The sequence below is a fragment of the Hippocampus bargibanti genome, linkage group LG06, assembly GCF_051943395.1.
Source record: "Hippocampus bargibanti isolate YZ-2025 linkage group LG06, ASM5194339v1, whole genome shotgun sequence".
Classification (NCBI taxonomy): Eukaryota; Metazoa; Chordata; class Actinopteri; order Syngnathiformes; family Syngnathidae; genus Hippocampus; species Hippocampus bargibanti.
In genome coordinates, this window is record NC_142739.1 from 23,769,823 (window position 1) to 23,792,009 (window position 22,187).

The following is a 22,187-nucleotide window of genomic DNA, read 5'->3' on the forward strand; positions in this document are numbered from 1 at the left end:
ATTCTCTAACTTCAAAAACAATTGGATGAATGGATATTTGATGTCCAAAACACAAAACCTGGTGTCGCTTGACATGGTAAATCCTTCTTTTCTATGTACTTTGCGAGAAGCTGTTTTGCCGATGACGTAGACAGAATCATCCCACCTGGATACAGAGGCCATTAATTACCACTGTCACTCAAACGAGAGCTGGAAGGACTTCCCTCTATGTTTGTTTCGTAGTTGAGGACCTAAACTTTACAGTTTAGACGATTTAGACTCTAAAGTCATTTTTTTGCCACGGGCCACATTGTAGTTATGGTTTCCTCACGGGGCCGTTATGAATTTGGGGAAGCCATTAGAATCAGAATCAGTATGTAGGACACACAAGGAATTTGTTTCCGGTAGAACACGCTGCACTAGTATCGTCGTCAAAAAAAACTGCTAAGTGGCACTATACAGTTCCAGAATGTTTCATCCCCTCCATATATTACATATAGAGCGCACAACAGATGAATGAATAACTGCATTTCAAATCTGAAGTGAAGAATAATGACTGTTATTGTGGTTTACATGGGACAATTTGAAATTTGGGTTCGGACTTTAGCAAGAATCATGGCACTTGACAAGCTTGATTTGCTTTCATGGGCCAAATCCAATGATGTGGCGGGTCAGATTTGGCCCCCGGGCCTTGACTTTGACACCTGTGGTCTAAAGCAGGATACCTGAGCTCCCTCATTCTGCTGAGACATTGTGTATATATATATATATATATATATGCTCACCTGCCACAATATTAGGTACACCCGCACCGACTGAGATATAGTTCAAGTACTGACCTATGCTTAGGTCAAACTGTTAACCAGTGTTAACTCATTCACTACTATTCCCGAATTTATACGGGAATGGTAGTGAATGAGTTAGAACTTTGTTTCAGCTTCAGCTGTTGTTAAAACACTTTATAAACTAATATGTATGTATTGCATTTTGTTCATTTGCCCGTATTTCGAGCTGAGATAACTCCACACCTATATAACCTAGGACTTAACTCTGTTTTTCTGATGAAAGAAGAGAGTCTAAGGTTTCTTACGCTGCTTTGAATGTTTAGGTAGTCCTAAAACTCACTATTCTGACAAAAACCCTCTCACTTGAGTGGACACATTTTTGCATGTCTGGCACTGAATGAGTTAAACTAAATTCATTTAGTGTCATATTTTATATATTTAGATTTGTTGGTTCTGTCCGTTTTACTCCCAATTAAGACAACAATGCTGTATTTTTCAAAATGGTGCATTTTTATTATAACTGACAGTGTCTATCAAACTTAAGCCATTCCATTGTGCAACTGTGGCTACTATTTTGTTATGCTAGCTGACTTTATTGACTCTTATTGGCAAGAGCTAGAGTATCTCGCTAGGCTCACATTTGGTGTGTTCTACTGTACATGCACTAGCTTGAAATTCCCATTGAATTTTCTTTCCTTCCTTGGGAACCTAAAAAGGAAACCTACAGACCCGTCTCCCCAGTATCATGAAGGTTTTCCTAGCATTGTTTGCATTTCTCCCTACATAAAACCCCACGTTGTTCTTCTGCTGCCGGTTGACTCGGGCCTGGAGACATTTCTATCTAAGTGTTGTCTGACTACTAATGGAGGTGGGCGCTTTGTTTCTGTAGACCAACACTATACAGCACACAGCACTTAGGGAGGCGGTGATCACAATGAGGGCCTTGTAGCCAAGTTGTGGCATGTGTACCAACTCGGTCAACTGTACTCAATCTCCTCTAATAAACTGCAAACAGCGGCGTAAATCAACAGTCCTACAAAAGGTGAAACACGGCTCTGTCTGACTTAAACCACGACATGGGATGATTTGATTTCGTTCGCATTGTCTTGCAAATGTGACTAAGTGAAAGGAGCAAAATGTTAATCAACATTTTACACACAGATGTCAAATGGTGGGTCTTTCCCTGGGTTTTTTGTCTTTCTGGGCGGTTATCACCGGAGGGCAACCACTGTTGTGTTCCCATTCGGGAAGGACAGATAGCAGAAGGATGTTTGGCCTTGACTCCCTCCCGAAAACGGCAGCCATGACTGAGCTGTGAACACGACTGCCACTCTCGAGCAACCTCTCAATGTTCCGTGCCAGACATCATGCTCTGTTCTAGATACTTTCACTACACTGTCAGATCATGTCGGTCAGATCATGAAAAAAGTCACACGATTGAAATTAGAAGGTCACATGGCACTGGGCGGAATTTCCAGTGGGGCTGTTTGTGTCCACTGACAGTGAGGTCACTTGGTCCAGGTGTTTCCCTCTCGGTCTTATGGAAAAATCATCCCGCGTGCACATTTCCTATCATGATATAACTTCCTCAACATATGGGATCATGTTCAGTCTGTAAATAAGTATATTTATCTACAGTCATAATCGCTGTCATTTATATCAGGCTGTCAATCTCTCTGGTACATTTAGTAGTCTTTGCTCGCTTAAATAGTGATGTCGACAAGAGTTCAGTTCAGCGTGTCACAATATGTTCTACAACAGTTCGCTAACATTTCTGTCTTTCTCACAGGACACCGAGTCTTTGGACAGCTGTATCCAAAGCACGTTGTCGACCCTTTACCGGCCCTTCAGCGCTACCGCTTCCACTGTCTTGTGGCAACTTTTCAGTGTGGTGGAAAGACAGTATCGTGGCGACGGACTCCGTTGTTTCATCGACTTCTTGCTTCCTGCCAAGAGGATTCTTCAGATCATCCAACACGAAACCTGTGTGAGTGGTTAATTTTTGTAAGTAGATGTTGCATTTTGATTGCAGTCGTGATGCATTATGCAATACAAGTACATAAATTGTCATTATACACCAGATCCATCATCAAAAACTCAATACAGTAGACCTCAATTCACCTTCTGCTTGTATGACCAAAGAAATGAAACTTTATTCCACTGCTAACAACTCCATTCAGTCCCAAAATGAATAAAAAACTGGTTTATTTTCTCTGAAGTAAAATAGTTGTATATTCGTGATACAATTAAACTTTAAAGATGTATTGCAACATATGTATCACATAGTGGATGGGAACTTTTCTTAAATTTGGTAAAGATGTGAAAAAACATGGTCAGCTTTTGAAAAAAATTGACTGCTAGGTGCGCCTTATAGTGCGGAAAATATGGTACATACTGACTATCGCCGTAAAATTATAGTTTTACTTAATCCAAGCCCCCAAGAACAAACTGCTACTGTATACATGGGGAGTATTTGTATTGTGGGCAATTTGAGAGGGTACTCTCACAAAACCTTCCTGCTTAGATTCCAAAATGTTTTCGGTGCTCTTTGAGAGAGGATTTTTTTACTGATTCGTTCAATACAAAGATTTGTATTTTAGTTGTTTGGAAATCAGGCCCGATCAGACATGCCTTTCGGCGACGACACAGAATCAAGAAATAGGGGACAGATCTGGCCCGCCACATCGTTTTACTCGGGCCCGCGAAACCAAATCAAGCATGTCAATGTCCATGATGCTAGCTAAAGTCCAAACCAAAATTTCAAATTGTCCCATGTTTTCAGATTTGAAAACTAGTCATTCATTAATTTGTTGTGCGCAATGTTTGTTGTAAAAAGGCAACGTTTCGCCGGGGTGAGTGTTAACTGTACCTCTCACCTCTCTCAGTTCAGGTTCCGAGGACTGCTGCTCTATAATGAAGGCTGGCCTCTCTGCATTCACGACAAAGTGGTCTTGCAACTGTCGCCCTTGCACAAAGTGAGACTAAAGCAAGGAGACTTCTACCTACAAATCGTACCGTTAGGCCGCAAGTCTGCCAAACTAGTGATAAAATGCTTGTCGGCCAGCGGGCAGGCGATTGTGGAGATTCCCATCGCGGAGAGCATGTATGGCAGCGTCTTCACCGCTGAGTTCCTGCAGAATGTAACCCTCGAACGGAACCTGCACCCGTTACAGAACTGCCTGCTTACGACCGGTAAATCTGTGTACAGGACCCCGTGGAAGAACGTGGTCATCCCTCTGTTTGTCAGCAGCACGGCGGAAGCCATCATGCAAGCACAATGCAGCAGGGTCACTTTCCGTGGCCAACTCACTGCATGCGGGACTAGCGGATCCACGGGCACCCTGGACAGCCATCGCAGCTCCAGGGAGTCCCTCCATTCTCAGGGAGCCGATTCCACTTTTTCAGAGCCTGCCTCACCACCAAACAGAAACCCCTGTGCGGATACTAATAGCGAAAGCCATAGCATGAGTAAAGTAGACATAACAACTCCCGTCATGAAGATCAGCCCTATTGCAGATTGTGGGACAGAGCACAGAGGGGAGGATAACGGAGGGAGAGAAAGAGGACCGGCATCAAAAATTTTCTCTTTTAGTACAGACCTTAGCAATCCAGGCCCCCGAAGACGTCACCCAAGAGACTCTACGGCTTTCGAAAGCAGAAGACTCTTCAGGAAATCCTACATGGAAGCCCTGCAGAACCCCATGAGCCTTGGTTCCAGTACAGAGTCTATCCTAGAAGAAAATTCGGACCATGGCGAGTTTAGGGAGGGCTCCCTGACACCAGGCAGCAGTCCGGACATTCGCACTTCTCGGGAACACTTTTCTCGGAGGTCGGGCGGTCGAGGTTGGCTCGGTGGCGATGACTCCAGGCCCACCACACCTTTGCATTACTTACAGAAAGGATTGCGGAGTGCAGAGAGACGGGCAGAACGCCGCTCCAAATCTCTGGAAAGAACAAACAAGGCCGGCCAGGGTAAAGCTCACCGGGAGAGGTCCTCGTCTGGGGGTTCAGCTAACATCTCCCCCAAAAAGCTGATGAATGGATATGTTCTTCGATTTGGGAAGTTGGAAGTGGAGGCCACGCTTCCTGGTTGTGAAAAGAGGATCAGTAAAGAAATTCCAGGTATGTGCAACCGTTCACTAGTATGCTAATGCAATATACTGTAGCTTTATTGTACTGTTCTTTCAAAGTCAAATCAAAGTCATCTTTAATGTCAAATATGCTAATATGCATGACATACAGCACAGATGAAATTACTGTCCTCTCGGACCAAGCGTGTAAGGCACTTATAATGACTTTGATAAACATAATAAACACGGAAACGGCAATTTGCCGGGAAAGAGTGAGCCGCTGCGTGTTTATGCACCGCCATCTTAGGGACATAAAAGATGTCCTCTTTGCAGCATTTAAAGGACCATGATAAATTACCGTATTTTCTGGTGTATAAGGCGCACTGGACTTTAAGATGCAACCCCAATGAATGGTGTATTTTCAATGCAGTACGCACTACTTCTTCTACAGGGGAAATGGAGTCGATGGCTGCTGACAGTCGTTGCGAGACCTGTTGTGGCTCAATATGACTTCGCATATGAGGCACACGGGAGTATAAGGCGCAGGGTCAACCGTCGAATAAAATCACGGCTTTTGGGTGCGCCTTATATACCGGAAAATATGGTACCTTCTTTTTGCCTCTTCAGAGTGACCGCAGCAAACAATCAGAGAAACATTCAAACTGCGGGCAATTTTCCAATCTATGGAATCCTGATGCTGTCAAAAGTAAAATCTATATTCTTTTCGTCCATGATTGCCTCTCTTTACTGATACCACCATTAATCTTTGATAGTATCCCACATGTTTATCTTAAAAAACACCAGGAGTTATTTTGAAATATGTTGAGTATATGATTCCAACTGATGGTCCGTCGCTCATCATTTCACAAATAACACAACCCGAGGGTGTGAAAGCAAAGTGTGAGGTAAAAAAAAAAAAAACATAAAACAGGCCGACATGGACATGTTTTGTAATGATAGCCTGCAGCAAGACTAGCTCCAACAGCTCATCAAGGTTGAGACAGCTCACAACTGTGCAACATTATTGCCATCGCTGCTGACAGATTGCTTTTCAGAGGTAACTTGCTGTGTTGTTTGGCACCATTGGGTGGGGGACGGGTGTATAAGGGTGCATGTTTGGCACACCCCTGGAAAGTCAAGTCATATCTGTCTGTTGGATGTTTTGTTTTGTTTCGTGTAGGCTGACTGAGGGAACAAATAAGGTGAAGGTGACGTCTGCGGTGTTTTCTTTTATATACGTTTTTTTCAATGTTTGAAAAATGAGCTTAGGTTCCAAATGGACATGTTGAATTAACCCTATTTGGTGACTGAACTGGTTGTTCATAATGGCCCACTTTGAGAAGATGCATGCCCCACCCCCAACGATGGTCATGAAAATATTTTGAGCTATATTTTAAGTGGAAAAATAGGTGATAAAATGTTAACCTTAAAAAACTTTATTTGTCAAAATCAATCATTGCAGCTTTTCAACAATCAATATTCATCCATCCTCCATCCATTATCTATGTTGAAAATGTTGCCTATTTTTAAAAAATTCGGACCGAACCAAAGATCATAAATTTAAAATTCTGCATTTTCTGAATAATCTAAAATAAAGTTGATTTTTGAGAAAAGGATGGAAATTAAATACATATTATTTTATTAATACACAAAATAATTGCCAGATGACTTGATTATTAACTCATTCACTGCCATTCACAAATTTATTCGAGAATTGAAAATATGACGTAGAGGGTCATTCCCAAATTAGTTCGGTTTTGTTTTTCCTTGCTTGGGTCCCAGTAGAACGCTGGTCAGACCTCTAAAAATGTTTTCCCTTCCACAAGGAGGCAGCATTTCCCTTTTTTCCATGTTAGTGCTTTGTTTCAGCTTCTGCTGTTGTTAAAGCGCTACATAAATCATTATTTATGTATTGTATTGTATTTTGGACAACCACCCTCATTTCAAGCTCATATAACTCCAGACCAATATAATTTAGGAATTAACTTCTTTTTTGATAAAAGAAGAGAGTCTAAGATTTCTAATGCTGTATTGAATGTTTATGTAGTCCTAAAGCTCAGCATTCTTTGAATGGAAATGACAAAAACCCTGGCATTGGAGTGGACACATTTTGCACATGTCTGGCAGTGAATGAGTTTAAATGATTTATTGCAGCCCCACAATATTGCTCATGTAAACCAATGTGAAAGGAAAAATAAAACTTCTTCTTTCTTCTTAAACTAATATAATATGTATAATGATCTCATTTCTTTCATACAGTGATTCAGAATTTTCAATGGTTTAACATTAAGATTTTAATTAGTCCCATAGGTTTTACATTTCTGTCTAAAGTTTGTTATAATTTTCAGTGGAATTAAAATCCCGTGACTGTAAAGTGTCCTTGAGAGTTTTGAAAGGTGCTTAGAAATAAAATGTAGTATTATTATCAAATATAGGGCGAATGTGATTCAATTTCAGTTGTTGCAAAACAGGTTCCTCACAACACGAATTCAAAGACAACAAAAGATGCTCGAAACCACGGGATGACTCGTGTATCCTTTGTGGAAGAGTCACCATCAACGAGAATAAAGCCCTAAACCATCAGAATTAAAAAATAAAATCAACTAAAGAGTAAACAATCAGGCATTTCCTTTATAATTGAACACGAGGACCGATGCAGATTTAGACACAAAAAGCAGATTTTGACAGCACTCCAGAGGCTTCAGTCGACATTTGTCACTTCCTGTGAAAACAAAGCAATTTGGGAAACATGCGGCAAACGCAGGCCCGCTCACACCGTGACACAGGAAATGCACTGATTATTTGAATACAATAGCGGCTGTGCTGGCTGGTTTTACTCCCACACAAGTGAGTGGGACTATAAAAGAGATGTCCTCCTATTGAAACACACAACAATGTCATTACAGAAATACCTCAGTTTTCGACCATAATACATTTCAGAAACCTGTTTCAAACCCGATTTGTTCAAAAACCGAATCAACATTTCCTATTATAATCAATGTATAAAAAAATTGTTCCAAGTTTAGAAAACTACTTTTTAAAAAGTACTTTTTTACATCATAAACTGCACACACAGGTAATAAAAGAACCATTTAAAAAAAACTATAAAACAAACAGTAATGTTTTATTTTCACCAATGTTAACATCAACATTCACATTGGAACATAAAAACATCTCTCTCTCTCTCTTTCTCTCTCTCTCTGTCACGGGGTGTGTTAGCACTTGTCTTCGCCAAACAGATCTGCTTCTTCAATTAAAAAAAACTTTATTTATACAAATCCGTCTGTCACAATAAGGAAGGCCGCTATTGAGTTGAGTTGTCACATTGGCAAAAAACATGCATGACAAACTGATTGAACATTCCGAATGATCGCGAGCAGTGAGTGTGAGCGCGAATGGTTGTTTATTTCTGTGTGCTTTGCGATTGGCTGGCAAGGAGTTCAGGGTGTCCCCCAGCGACAGCTGGGATAGGCTCCAGCACCCCCACTATGACCCTATTGAGGATAAAGAAGTTAGGAAAATGAATGAATGAATGAATCATGCCATGAAAACAGTACTTAAGGACAGAAAACGATGGTTTTGGATCAAACAAGCAGTGTCAAGTGTTTTAAGTGACATCACGCTTTGTGTTTCACCTTACAATTGCATCAAAAAGAGAAAATGAGAACGTTTTCGGAATGAGACAGACAAAACCTTCTGGAGTTGTGAGAACTGTTTTTGTATTGTACCGATGTGTAATTTGAGATACAGCCTAATTGATATCTACACAAAATAATCCTATTCAGATGCAGTTTCACAAACCCTCACTATACATTCAGTGTGAAAATTGAGTTACAAGCTGAGAATGTCAGTTGTACTTATAAACGAGCCCCGGGACTAACGTGCAAATTGCAAAATGACTCTTCTTGAGCCATACTGATGACTCACCTGGTTCCCAGAATGAGTCAGTGTGATTTACTATGATGATTAGAACACACTGAGGCGAAAGGAAGCTTCACTCTTGGGTGTATTATACTTATTATTATTATTACAGGGCAGCAGGAGGACACCGGTGATTACAGGAAGTCCAGACTCGATGAGGAGGAGTCCAACAGTTCAAAAACCGCCAATGGGTCAGCCGCTAGGTTTGGGTTATCATCAAACTCATCCAATGACAGAAATATGTCCTTCCCCAAACGGATGTCAGAGGTCAATCAGGAACTGCTTGCATCAGGCGCTGTGATTTTGCCAGGTCAGGCATCATTTCAATCTGAAGCTATTCTAATCGGAGAAAAGATACCACTTCTGTACAATAGCAGTAGTGATTTGTTTTCTGGTTGGGTTTTCAAAGTAGTGTTTTTAGCCCCTTGTTGGTCCTTTGCGTTCCAGGAAGTAGAGATCGCAGTGGGAGGGCGATATTGCAGGTGTGCACCAGAGCTCAGATGTGGGCAGGTGAGAGTTGCACAGTGCATGACCTCAGCAGTTTACTGATCTACTTCCGTTCCACATTGCGGTAAGTTAAGAGTAAGTCATACAAATTTTGATTCGCCATCTACGATCAATCCGTGATGCACAAGGGCACACATAAAATATACTTTGGTTTACGTACATTTGAAACGGCAATTGGAGGTTAGCAACATCAAACTTGTCATCAAAGTGACTGCATTATGTCTGTCAGAGAGAATAGACAGAATAGATGTTAACATATTTGAAAGTTTCATTTTGTTATTCGCTTAGTTGGTAGAACGTGTGTGACTACAATACACAATGGAAGCACAGAAAATCTGGGGTCGGTATGAGGTGAACAGACAGCCTGATCAACTTCATGTCGGAGATCTGGCCTTGAGCGTAATTTAGGACTTGGTAAAGTCCTTCACAGGAAGAATTCATTAGCCAGGTTACAAATCTATCGGTTCACGGAAAGGACAACCCATTAAATTGTCTATGCTCATCACTTTGCTGCTGTGAAATGTAAATTTCTCCACTGCGAGACTAATAAAGGCGAATCTAATCTAATCTAATCTAATCTAATCTAATCTAATCTAATCTAATCTAATGTTCTGTTGTTTTATATATGTTGGTGCTTGGGATGTCCAGGGGCGTGGTAGTGAAATCAAGAAGACTATATTTTACTAATGTATCACCAAATTTGCATATACTCGAAATAAATAGCTTGGCAGAAGTGGGGCGTCGGTCATGCAATGCTTCGTCCCCTGCCGGCAGTAAAAGACAATCTTCCTGTGTTCGAGTCTTTGTTCACAGTATCCGAACGAACATCTCTTACATTATGTTGCGGCTGTAGGAAAGATAAACGTGATGAAGGTCTGACAGTTGTGATCGACAGCAGGAGACAGCAGCCTCATCCAGTTCTCATGTCATCGCTGTCTGAATTTCAGGTACGCACCAGACAGTGAATTCGCACTGACCCGGATTCCAACAACACACCAGAAACGTTTCCCGACATCACGTGTTCATGCAATGCCAATCATATTTCTCCTTTTTAGCAGTTAAGGTCCCCCTACACATTTTCTATTGTTCAATATTTCAGAAGAGGCACACCTTAAAGTTGTAATGACTACATGTCCAAAAGCTTCTTCTGAGAAAAGGTTGGCCTCAGGCTAAACTTGTGCTTACATGTCTGCCTGTAACCGTACACTGTGAGTGAGTTGGTTTCAGAAGACTTGTAAAAGCCATCTGATTATGTTTTGAGTCTGGTTTACCGATGCAGAGGTGATCAGTCTGGAAACCTCAAACAGACAACATTTTAAAAAAGACTTAATATGAGCACCTGTCTGCAAATGTCCTACATTTATTGGGCATTCTAACGCTTCTTTCCACAAGTAGAGGGAATTTTTTAGAATCATAAAAATGTACATGTTTTTGTGTTTTTTCCCAAGACATTGGTACCACATGCACTTTATTCAGTTCTTTTCCTGGTGGACAAAGAGGTGGCAGCCAAACCTGAAAAAGACATCGTCAATGTACAGGTGAGTAAATATAGTTTTTGTTAAATGAATTAGTCATGTGGTGGCAGCTCTCAGTCAATATCATATTGTCTATGCTCTCTAATTTATTTTATTTTATTTTATTTTTTTAAACACTTCATCTCATACCGTTATTGCCAGGGTGTCAAATTCATTGGGCCACATTGTAGTTCCAGTTTCCTCTCGGAAGCCGTTATGAATTATGAAGTTTAATCCCCTCCACATCTTACATACAGAGTGCACAACAAATTGATGAACATGTTTTCAAATTTGAAGTAAAAAACAATGATTTTATTGTGGTTTACATCCAAAAATTTCAAATTTTGGTTCGGACTTTAGCAAGCATCATGGCATTTGACATGCTTGATTTGCTTTTGCGGACCGAATAAAATGATAAGGTGGGCCAGATTTGGCCTCGGGCCTTGACTTTGACACATGGGCGTTATTTCCTTCCATGTCCATTCCGAGCTTGTTTACAAGACAAGAGATGTGCACTGACCAATATATTTGCATATCCCTCCCCGCAGATTGAGACATTGTCATCATTGAAGGCCCTGCTGAAGCACATCGAACTGAATCAGCTAACCCGCGACCTGGAAGGCACCTTTCATTACGACCACAGCCACTGGATGCACTTCAGACAGGTGAATGGGACCGAAAATGGAACATTATCGCATATTGCATTTGGTAATCCATATCAGGAATCAACTATTAGCTAGCTAGAATGGTTATTTAGCAGCGTTACAGGACAAATGGAGCGTAAATAGTCTGATTTTTCCCACATCAACTGAGGGTAGCACTAACTAAGCCTTTACGCATGTCACGTCTTTTTAAACAACCAGAACAGTCCAATTTGGACCATTAATTCACAGTCATATTAAAAAAACATTTCTATGAAACTGTGAGGGAATTAGTCCTATGTGGAAAAAGGTGCAACCAGATTGGACCATTAATGTTATTGAAATGGTGAAATGTGGTATTCAGCCACACATTTACAGCGTGAAGCTACTTTGTCACTTATATGAGATGTATGTATCTTCCAATTTTTGCCATTTGACTCACGATTAATTCTTCTCTAGCACAGAAACATAATCATAGCATTTTCACTGACAAAGAAAATGGCAGTTTAAATGTTTGTTCTTCGTTCTTTATAACGTCTACAGAAAATAGAACCATTTGCTAGCAGCTGTAGCCAAGCAATCACTTCCCTCCAGGAGTCCATCGCCACGTTGAGTGTCAATGGAAACCTGAAGACATCTGAGGTAGACACAAAGTCACATTTTACTACAGGGAAAATGGAAATCAGCTGGGGGAAAAATGACATTTGATATCTAGGAGGTGTCTCAGATGATGGAACAGCAGAAGCGTTTGATGAAATGCGTACTGGAGGACAGCCATTTAAATAGGTTACGTCTGGAAGGTGGCACCATCCTCGCACGCATCAGGAAGGAAGAGGCCTGTGACAACGAGAGCTACAGGTATAGCTGCCGACAAGGCCTTTCGCTTCCTGTTCATGAAAAAGATGACCTTGTGGTGAATATTTTTGCCCCCGTCTTCAGGGATGCTGTCGATATGTTGAGTGAACTGTACAACCAAGTGGACGAAGAGGTCCATGAGCTAGTCATTCTGTCCAACAAGTCTCAGAAGGACTTGGAAAGACTCCTGGAGGTGCGTAGGTTCGAGGAACGGACACAGCAAGTGAGCCTACGCTGTTTTTCTCTTGGTAGCTGTTTCCTCTCTAGCATAATATGGGGATAACGGCTCAGTTTTACTTATTCTATTCAGGTCAAAATGTGGTTCAATGTGGAAGGAGATAAACATCTCACACCTTTAGAATCACTCACTTTGTCTGTCAGCAACATAAAAGACATGAAGGAGAGCTTGGAGCGATTTCTAAAAGAGTATGTGGTAAGTATCTTGATAGGAACAAATGTTTCGAATCACACCTTTTCATGAATTTAGTCATATTCTTTATCTGGACAACCATTATGAGGCTCCGTTTTTGAAGACAGAACATATGCGTTCAGGTATTAGGAAGTGGATTGTTTTTGTGGAGGTGCGAGCCTCCTTTTAGCATGTTTGGATTGGTTTCCATTGGTTGGGAAGCAATCTGGCTGTGTTCATTCCAACAACAGTGCAAACGCCGTTTCGAACTATGCACATCTGCGAAAACAGTCAAAAAGACAAAAACTATTGACTATTAGGCCGCTCTTAGCAGTAGACTTAAACTGGGCACAGAAACACAGTCCCGTATGTGCTAAATTCTGTCAACATCAGTCTAACAGCGCTAAAAGTAATGTCACCATTGTCCTTCTGTTGGTTGACAGCACCAGCAAAGAAATGCCCTGCAGATGGTGAAAGAGTCACCACAGACTCTTCCTGCCTCCGTTTCCTCGGAATTCAAGCAACATATTGCCTCCATCTTGAGCAGAGTGGAGAAGAGGAAAGCAAACTTGGACATACTCACAAACCTTTATGAGTTTTATGACTCTGTAAGTGTGATTTTATTGGGGGCATTTTGGCAGACTATGTGAAGTTGCTGCTTCTTGAGACTTTCTTCACAAACACATATTAGATATTTGCAAACTTATTTCTGTATGACCCATTGTACATTTCACACCTAGGCCTTCAGTAGTGCTATGTCTGAATCAATCCAACCCTTAATAACTATTTTATGACTATACAACCTCTACTGGAGCTACAGCTGCAACTGTGATTCATATAAAAAAGTGTGGTGTGAATTAGTCCATGTCCACAACAGGGTACTGTTAGCCAGGAAATAAGGCCTGCAAGAAGGCCTTGCTGTCTCGAACTCGAAATCTGTTTGGTTAAAGCAACAGTTTTATCTACACTTATTTGATGCTACAGGGCCCGCAGAACTGATTGTGAAGGCGTCCAGGTAGATTTCTGACCTTAGTTAAAAATAATGGCTAATGTGATTGGTTAAATGCTTGAGTACGAAAAGACACATCTGGAAGAAGCACAACAGGGGAAAAGTAATGAAAAGAAGCTAAAAGACAATTTGGAATTATTTCATACAAATTTATGGATACAATATAATTAGCATCAGTCTGTGATTCAGATATTTCTAGGCCAGCAGAGAAGGCCTTGCAGGCCCTGACAGTTCACCAAGTTGGAGCACCTGTTGTTTCTCTGAGGGTCATTGTTGGGAATTGCCTTAACTGTTTTATGATAGCCTGGTTCTAGATTCAGGTTCATATACTGCAAAAACAGTCCAAAGCAGTGAGCTTCCTTTTGTACCTTCACAGGTAAACCAATGGAGGGAGCACTGCCAGGACTACGTCAATCACGTTAACACTTCAGGAGAAGCAATTTCATCCACCGTGGTCCAGATCCTGCAGGATTACTGCACAGAGGCCTCCAAATTCTCCATGGACAACTTCAGCACTTTGAATGATATGGTGCTCTCCTTGGAATGTCCTCAGCAAGTGCAGCAGTGGAACTCAGTGTGGCACAGGTGTCAGGAGACCAAGCAGCAGCTAGAGGACACTTTGGCCCGGGCTATGCGGGCATCTTCGGACTCCATTTCCTCTGAACATACGGATATTTTAAAACCTGAAGAGATACAAATTAGTGTATCGGAGGGTAATGAATGTGGGCTTCTTGCGGAAGGTTATTCTTGCCCCATCAGGACAACTTTGCCACTGACTGTGGAGGACATCAATCCGCATTCCGATGAGCCTTTCTCCAAAAGCCCATCTGGTTCGACCATCTCCTCGTCACGCTTTACCTTCCCGCCAGACAGCAAAATGATCCCATCGATGTTCGATGACACGGACAGCGACTGCACTATCGACTCCAGTATCTCATGCCACTCGGAGCCCATCTTCTCTGCAACTTCCAGAGTCCGCAAGTCACCAATGAAGAAGATCATGAAGAAGACCATGAGCTACGAACTGACGCCAAGGGACAGCAACCATACAGAGTCCAGCCACATGCATGGATACACGGGGGTGTACATCAAGGGTCTGGAAGTGGCCAATAACGTGTCTGCTGAGAAGAAGCTGCTGAGAGCTGATCTCCTGAGCCCAACGCTAGGACGCAGTCGCAGCATGTCTACGCCTTCAAGGATCCATAAAAGGCACAGTGAAGACGATGGAAAGAAACAGAGCAGGTCAGAATGCTTTGTGTTTCAAAATAAGATGACTTTCAGAAAGGCAACTGACCTTTGTATGTTTTATCGATTTATTGTCCTCTTATTTAAGTGTTAAATTGCTTTCTCAACGTTTAACACATTCATTGCCATTCCCGAATTTATTTGGGAACTGAAAATATGGCGTGGAGCGGCATTCCCGAATTTGTTCGGGTTTTTGTTTTTCTTGTTTGCTGATAAAGCGCTGGTCAGATATCAGGCAATGTTTTTTTTCTCTTCCACGAGGCGGCAGCATTTGCCTTTTGTACAGCCGCCCTCACTTGCACCTCATATTACTTCAGTGCCATATAACTTGGGAATTAACTATTTTTTCTGATGAAAGAAGAGAATCTAAAGTTTCTTACTCTGCGTGAATTAATGTTTATGTAGTCCTTGTGCTGGTGAGATGACACCAGAGCGAATGGGGCCATCAGAGTCACTCATAGAACATAATCAGGCGGAACAAAAGAAGTAATTATGTTAGCTTCAGGGAGTAGTCCACTGCTCCCCCAAACCTTAGAGCAGGGACCTATGAAAGTAAAGGTATGGAACCACCACGATTAAGGATATGTGTAGGGCCAGAGCCACCAGTACAACTTTAGTTAGCTGATGAAGCTTTTCGGATGAGAAGCAAAACGTCCGACACCTTCAAAGAAGTACAGATGAGAAATGAAGAAACCTTTTCATCGATTTACATAGTCCTGAAACTCCATTTTTTGTGGGTCTTGGAATTTGAGTGAAAATGACAATCGTTTGCGCATCGTCTGGCAGTGAATGAGTTAATGATATGTTGAATATGATGTTTTTCTGTTCCTAGTAAAGTGCAACACATTATGGACGAGATGATCTCCACAGAGAGAGAGTACGTCCGTTCTCTCAGTTACGTCATTGAGCATTATTTTCCTGAGATGGAGCGTCTAGATCTGCCTCAAGACCTGCGCGGGAAACGAAGCATGATTTTCGGGAACATGGAGAAGCTGTGGGACTTTCATAGCCAGTACTTCCTCAAGGACCTGGAATCATGCGCCCACTGCCCATTGTCCATCAGCAGTTGCTTTCTACGACATGTGAGTGCATAAAGGGAGACAGTCAGTTTCGTGTGGTACACACCGAGTTACGATTTCCCACTTTTTAATTCGGCAAAATGACCAATTCCAAGATCGATAGCGCATATGATGACATTTCTTTGGTTGTGTCTGGTCAGTGTCAGTTTTTTCAAGGGGGCGACATACTGTATTTTCCGGTGTTTAAGGTGCACCGGAGTATAAGGCGCACCCCAACTGAATGGTGTATTTTCAAACTTTTTCCATATCCAGTATAAAGCACACCGGCCTATAAGGCACACCTTCAATGAATGATAAAATATTTCCAAATATAAGTCACACCATTTTATTAGGCGCTACAGTAGAGGCTGGGGTTATGCACTACTTCTTCTACAGGGGAAAATGGAGTTGGTGGCTGCTGGCAGTAGTTTCAAGACTTGTGGCTCAATATTACTTCATATACTGTATAAGGCGCACCAATGTATAAGGCGTAGGGTCTCTCAGAAATTACGGTAGTTCTACATGAACTCATTCACTGCCATTCACGAATTTATTCGGGAATTGAAAATATGACGGAGGGCGCCATTCCCGAATTTGTTCGGGTTTTGTTTTTACTTGTTTGCGTGCCGATAAAGCACTGGTCATCTTTTGAAGAAAATCAAGGCTTTTGGGTGCGCCTTGTACACCGGAAAATACGGTATTTCCTTTTTTTTTTCACAAGTCAAAACTACAAATCACATCCACAATCTCGTTTTGGTTTGTTGATTTTCATAATTTTTGTGTTTGACGGATTGAAGTACATACTATTATGGTGTTTTCTTCAGTAACAGAGGGATACGAACTATTTTATCCACATTTGTATGGCGTCAAAAAGTTTATAGAAGTAACTTACAGCTCATCACTTAAATCACTTACTGTATGCAGTGTTTAGAAAAGCAGAATGACAAACCGGTTTATTTTCTAGGCTCTTCCAACTTGTTCATCATGTGTATGTTTGTGTGTGTGTGTGTGTGTGTGTGTGTGTGTGTGTGTGTGTGTGTGTGTGTGTGTGTGTGTGTGTGTGTGTGTGTGCGTGCGTGCGTGTGTGTGTGTGTGTGTGTGTGTGTGTGTGTGTGTGTGTGTGTGTGTGTGTGTGTGTGTGTGTGTGTGGGTGTGTGTGTGTGTGTGTGTGTGTGTGTACAGGAGGATCAGTTTGGAATGTATGCCCTGTACAGCAAGAATAAGCCTCAGTCCGACTCCCTGCTCAGCAGCCATGGGAACGAATTCTTTAAGGTGCGTCTGGAAACTCTGGTAACATTCTTCACTAGGTGGAAAGGTCAGCACTGATCCACCACGGCGCAACAACAAAAAAAGCAAGCGGAAAAATAAGTTAAATGAATAATGTGTATATTTTTTGGTGCTCAATATAAAAAATCGGCAAAAATATTTAAGGAAGTGACATTTTTAGGGTTGTTGATACAGATCCATTAAATACACAAAAAATGAAATTTCCTACAGAATTTCATCTGTGTAAGCTCTCGGTCGTACAGGAGTGCTCCATCGATGAAAAGGTTTCTTCAGCCGTCCGTCATTTGTACTTCTTTGAAAGTGTGGGACATTTCGCTCCTCATCCGAAAAGCTTCGTCAGCGAACAAAAATTTTGCTGGTTGCTCTGGCCCTATATATATATATATATATATATATATATATATATATATATATATATATATATATATATATATATATATATATATATATATATATATATATCCATAATGTCCTGAGGTGGTTGTGCCAGACCTCTGCTTAAGTATAAAGGGCCAGAGCTACCATCAAATTTTTTACTTCGCTGACGAAGCTTTTCGGATGAGGAGCGAATCATCTGACACCTTTGAAGAAAAGGTTTGAAGAAACCTTTTCATCGATCTACAGAATTTCTAAAAAGAAAAATATGTTCACCATGTTTCTTGTTAGTCATACAAATTTTAAATAGTTGAACTCATAAACTATTCCATTATAGTAGAGTAAATCATATTGGATTGGATTGGATTTGCTTTTATTAGTCTCACAGTGGAGAAATTTACATTTCACAGCAGCAAAGTTATCTCACAAATTCAGTTTATGAATGGACTATGTTTTTCTCCTTTCAAATTGCTGCTGTGGACTGCAAATTTCCCCATTGTGGGACTATTAAAGGCTTTCTGATTCTGAACTACCTGAACTAAATTACATTTGAATAGCTAATAGCTGGCTATCTATTGGCTATCTATCCAGCCAGCTAGCTATCTATTGGATATCTATTAGTGAGCTAGTTGGCTGGCTAGCTATTAGCTACCTATTGAGTGTCTAGCGAGCTGGCTATCTGTTAGCTATCTCTCTAATCAGCTATCTAGCTAGCTAGCTGGTTACCTGGCTGTCTATTGGCTATCTATTAGCTAGCGAGCTGGCTATCTATTAGCTAGCGAATAGCTAGCTAGCCTTTGATCTATTTGAGTTATTCCGGGTTGAGTGAACGCTGGCGCGTGTGACTGCCGCTGCTCACCCACAGAAAAACTGATCCAGTGACTGTAAAGTGACCGTGAGAGTTTTGAAAGGCGCTTACAAATGAAATGTATTATTATTTTTTTTTTTTTTTCATACAAAATGCAGAGTTTTTGAGGAGCACTTTATGACGTAACCATTTTTTATGTTATCTATTTTATAAGATATGGCAAATTTCTTATGGCAGGTGCATTGAAACCTTCAATTTCTCAATTGGAAAACCAGAAAAAAAACCTGCTTTGTTTCCGAGGTTGTCCACAAACAATCGACTCCATTACCATCCCATCACCATCTTAACTTTTCTCTCACATCTCAGAATAAACAACTCGATCTAGGTGATAAGATGGACCTGGCATCCTACTTACTGAAGCCCATCCAGAGGATGAGTAAATATGCGTTGCTGCTCAAGGACCTCATCAAGGAATGCGGCCAGTCACAAGCGCAAGAACTGAATGACCTTCGCACCGCAGAGGAGATGGTTAAGTTTCAGCTACGCCATGGCAACGACCTGCTGGCCATGGACGCCATTCGGGGTTGTGATGTAAGAGCATAAAGTGTACACCGAACGGTCGAAAGTTTTGAGACATGCTTCTCAGGATGGTTTGGATTTAGCGGCATCCCAATTGTGACTACCAAGTTGAACTAATTCTGACTTCAGAATCAGAATCAGAATCAGAATAGCTTTATTCGTCCCACAATCGTAAGAATTGAATGACTCTGCACCAGTCCCACAAAATATTAATAACTAAGAGTGTTTTCTAATCGGAATACCTTGGCCACAGAAGAACAAAATAATACAGATACTCACGGGAGCTGGTCGCCATTTTTCTGCCTCTTTTCTGGGACGCTACATTGCAGTCCAGATGCCTCAAAATGACACGGAATAAATTCTTTAATCGATTGCAAACATGTATGCTTTCCTCTTCAGAACTATTTGAATCATATTCATAACTGGATGTGTAACAAGAAAGCATATTCTCTGAATCTGAAGCCATTGTTTTGATTCTCCAGCAATGCAAGACATCTTGGCGTGACGTCACGAACTGGGGGCGGGACTTTCTGAAAATGCCCAATTCGCAGCTCCATTTTTTTGCAGATTTTGGACACTTTGTCATTTTCATTGGTGTTTTGCATTTGAATAAAAATATCATACTGTGTGTTTTGGGTATTTTAGATACATAAATATTCAATGCAGCGTAAGAAACCTTAGACTCTCGTCTTTTATTAAAAAAAAAAAAACAGTTAATTCCTAAGTTATATGGGTCTGGAGTTATCTGAGTTTGAAATCAGTGTGGCTGTCCAAAATACATTGCAATACATACATATTGGTTTATATAGCGCTTTTACAACAACTGAAGCTAGAACAATGCGCTAACATGGAAAAAAGGAAATGATGGCCCCTTGTGGAAGGGAAAAAAATTCCAGAGGTCTGACCAGTGCTTTATCAGCACCCAAGCAGGAAAACACAAAATCTGCACTAATTCGCGAATGGCGCTCTTCGTCATATTTTCAATTCCCGAATAAATTCGCGAATGGCACTGAATGAGACTAAGTAAGCATGAGTAATCCGTTCTATTCTTTGCAGAGGATAAAGAAGATATGCCTGAGTCTGTCCACAACACCGTTGATGCTTATTTCGTTAGCCCGTCGACTGTGTTTTGTGTCATCTGTTAACCTAAAGCTTGTGGACTTTTTTATCAATTTTGAATAATATAATATATATAATTCTCTATTTTTTCTCTATTATCTGGGAGTCTTAAGAAATGCCTCGAAACAAGAGGAAAAAATATCCACAGAAAAGCTTGAAAATCTTCAAGGAAGCTTGTGTCCCAATACTCTCATCCACGGTGTATTTTTGTACTTGATCTCATCTTTCTTTTGTATACAGTAGCATGAAGTCAACATCCCACCAGAACTTCCATTGTGTGTGACGCAATTGACCCGAGGTGTTTCCTGTCTAGGTGAACCTAAAAGAACAAGGTCAACTTCGCTGCCAAGATGAGTTCATCGTCTGGTGTGGACGCAGGAAATACCTCCGCCACGTCTTCTTGTTTGAGGACCTCATCCTCTTCAGCAAGACCAAAAAGATAGAAGGAGGATATGACATTTACATCTATAAACAATCGTACAAGGTGAGAGTTTTTTTCCGTTTAAGTGTCAGATGGTCTTTCAGCGCTTTTACTGCATAAAGACTTTTATTTATTTATTTATTTATGTATTTACAGTAAAGTCTCGTTATATCGATATTCAAGGGAGTCCGAAAAAATATCGATATAACCGGGACTATCGATATATCCGACGCTGTTTGCATGTAATTTTCTCCGTGCGTGCATAGAAATAGTATCGATATAACCGGGACTATCGATATATCCGATATCGATATAACGAGACTTTACTGTATTTATTTATTTATTTATCCGTGCATTTATTTATTTATTTATTTATTTATTTATTTATTTATTCGTTCATTCACTTGTTTATTTATTTATTATTATATATATATTATATATATTATTTTTATTTTTTATAATAACAATAATAATAATAATAATAAATTTATTTATTTATTTATTTATTAATAATAATTATTATTAATTATTAATTATTAATTATTAATTATTAATTATTAATTATTAATTATTAATTATTGTTATTGCTATTGCTATTATTATTATTATTACTAATAATAATTATTATTACTACTACTGCTGTTGCTGACGATGACGATGATGATGATTATTATTATTATTATTATTATAATAATTATTATCATTATTATAATAATTACTATTATTGTTATTGCTATTGCTAATATTATTTATTATTATTATTATTATTATTATTATTATTATTATTATTATTATTATTATTATTGTTATTATTATTACTGCTGCTGCTGCTGCTGATGATGATGATAAAACATTTAATTTAGAAGCACCTTTCAAAACTAACAAGGACACTTTACAGTCACTGGATCAATTTATCTGCTGGTGAGCAGTGGCAGCCATCTTTTGTGTGTGGTTGTTTATTTATTTGTTTGTTTGTTTATTTATTTATAGACAGCAGAGATAGGTATGACTGAAAATGTTGGCGATAGCGGTCTGCGCTTTGAGATTTGGTTCCGGCGAAGGAAGTCCCAGGACACGTTTATCCTCCAAGCAAGCTCTGTGGAGATCAAGGCGGTGTGGACTTCCATTATTGGGAAGATCTTGTGGAGGCAGGCCTTGCGAAACAGGGGTGTGTTGTTTTTTTTTTTGCCTGACGTAGCCAATCATTGGTTTAGCGTTTAGTTTAAAGAATCACTCTGTATGTTGATTTTCAGAGTTGCGCATGAAAGAAATGGTTTCGATGGGCATTGGAAGCAAGCCTTTCATGGACATTAAGCCCAGTGATGCCGCCATCAATGACAGAGCCATCGACTATATCATGAAGGGGTCTGGTGAGACTTAGTTCTTTTCCCCCCTCCCCATTTATTTATTTATTTATGTTTATGCACCCATTAGTTCATTTATGTATTACTTATTTGTCTATTCATTATGGATTATGTGTGTATTTATTTATTCGTGCACTCATTTATTTATGTATTTATTAGTTTTTGTTTAATTTTTCATTTATGTTTTTATCTATTTATTTATGCACTGTTTATTTATGTTTGTATTTATTTATCTATTTAT

General features: G+C 40.2%; 1 protein-coding gene across 1 annotated transcript in view; it reads left to right on the forward strand.

The window, feature by feature from the left end:
- plekhg4b (pleckstrin homology domain containing, family G (with RhoGef domain) member 4B) overlaps positions 1 to 22,187 on the forward strand; it is a 43,660-nt gene that overhangs the window by 14,448 nt on the left and 7,025 nt on the right. The window contains exons 3-21 of the mRNA XM_088998492.1: positions 2,554 to 2,751; positions 3,650 to 4,886; positions 8,868 to 9,065; positions 9,203 to 9,326; positions 10,116 to 10,209; positions 10,711 to 10,800; positions 11,325 to 11,441; positions 11,961 to 12,059; positions 12,133 to 12,275; positions 12,357 to 12,495; positions 12,583 to 12,705; positions 13,125 to 13,289; positions 14,067 to 14,932; positions 15,768 to 16,017; positions 17,176 to 17,265; positions 18,830 to 19,054; positions 20,475 to 20,645; positions 21,573 to 21,750; positions 21,836 to 21,952. Coding sequence (XP_088854618.1) covers positions 2,554 to 2,751; positions 3,650 to 4,886; positions 8,868 to 9,065; positions 9,203 to 9,326; positions 10,116 to 10,209; positions 10,711 to 10,800; positions 11,325 to 11,441; positions 11,961 to 12,059; positions 12,133 to 12,275; positions 12,357 to 12,495; positions 12,583 to 12,705; positions 13,125 to 13,289; positions 14,067 to 14,932; positions 15,768 to 16,017; positions 17,176 to 17,265; positions 18,830 to 19,054; positions 20,475 to 20,645; positions 21,573 to 21,750; positions 21,836 to 21,952 — 4,624 coding nt within the window. The remainder of the gene's footprint in view (positions 1 to 2,553; positions 2,752 to 3,649; positions 4,887 to 8,867; positions 9,066 to 9,202; positions 9,327 to 10,115; positions 10,210 to 10,710; positions 10,801 to 11,324; positions 11,442 to 11,960; positions 12,060 to 12,132; positions 12,276 to 12,356; positions 12,496 to 12,582; positions 12,706 to 13,124; positions 13,290 to 14,066; positions 14,933 to 15,767; positions 16,018 to 17,175; positions 17,266 to 18,829; positions 19,055 to 20,474; positions 20,646 to 21,572; positions 21,751 to 21,835; positions 21,953 to 22,187) is intronic.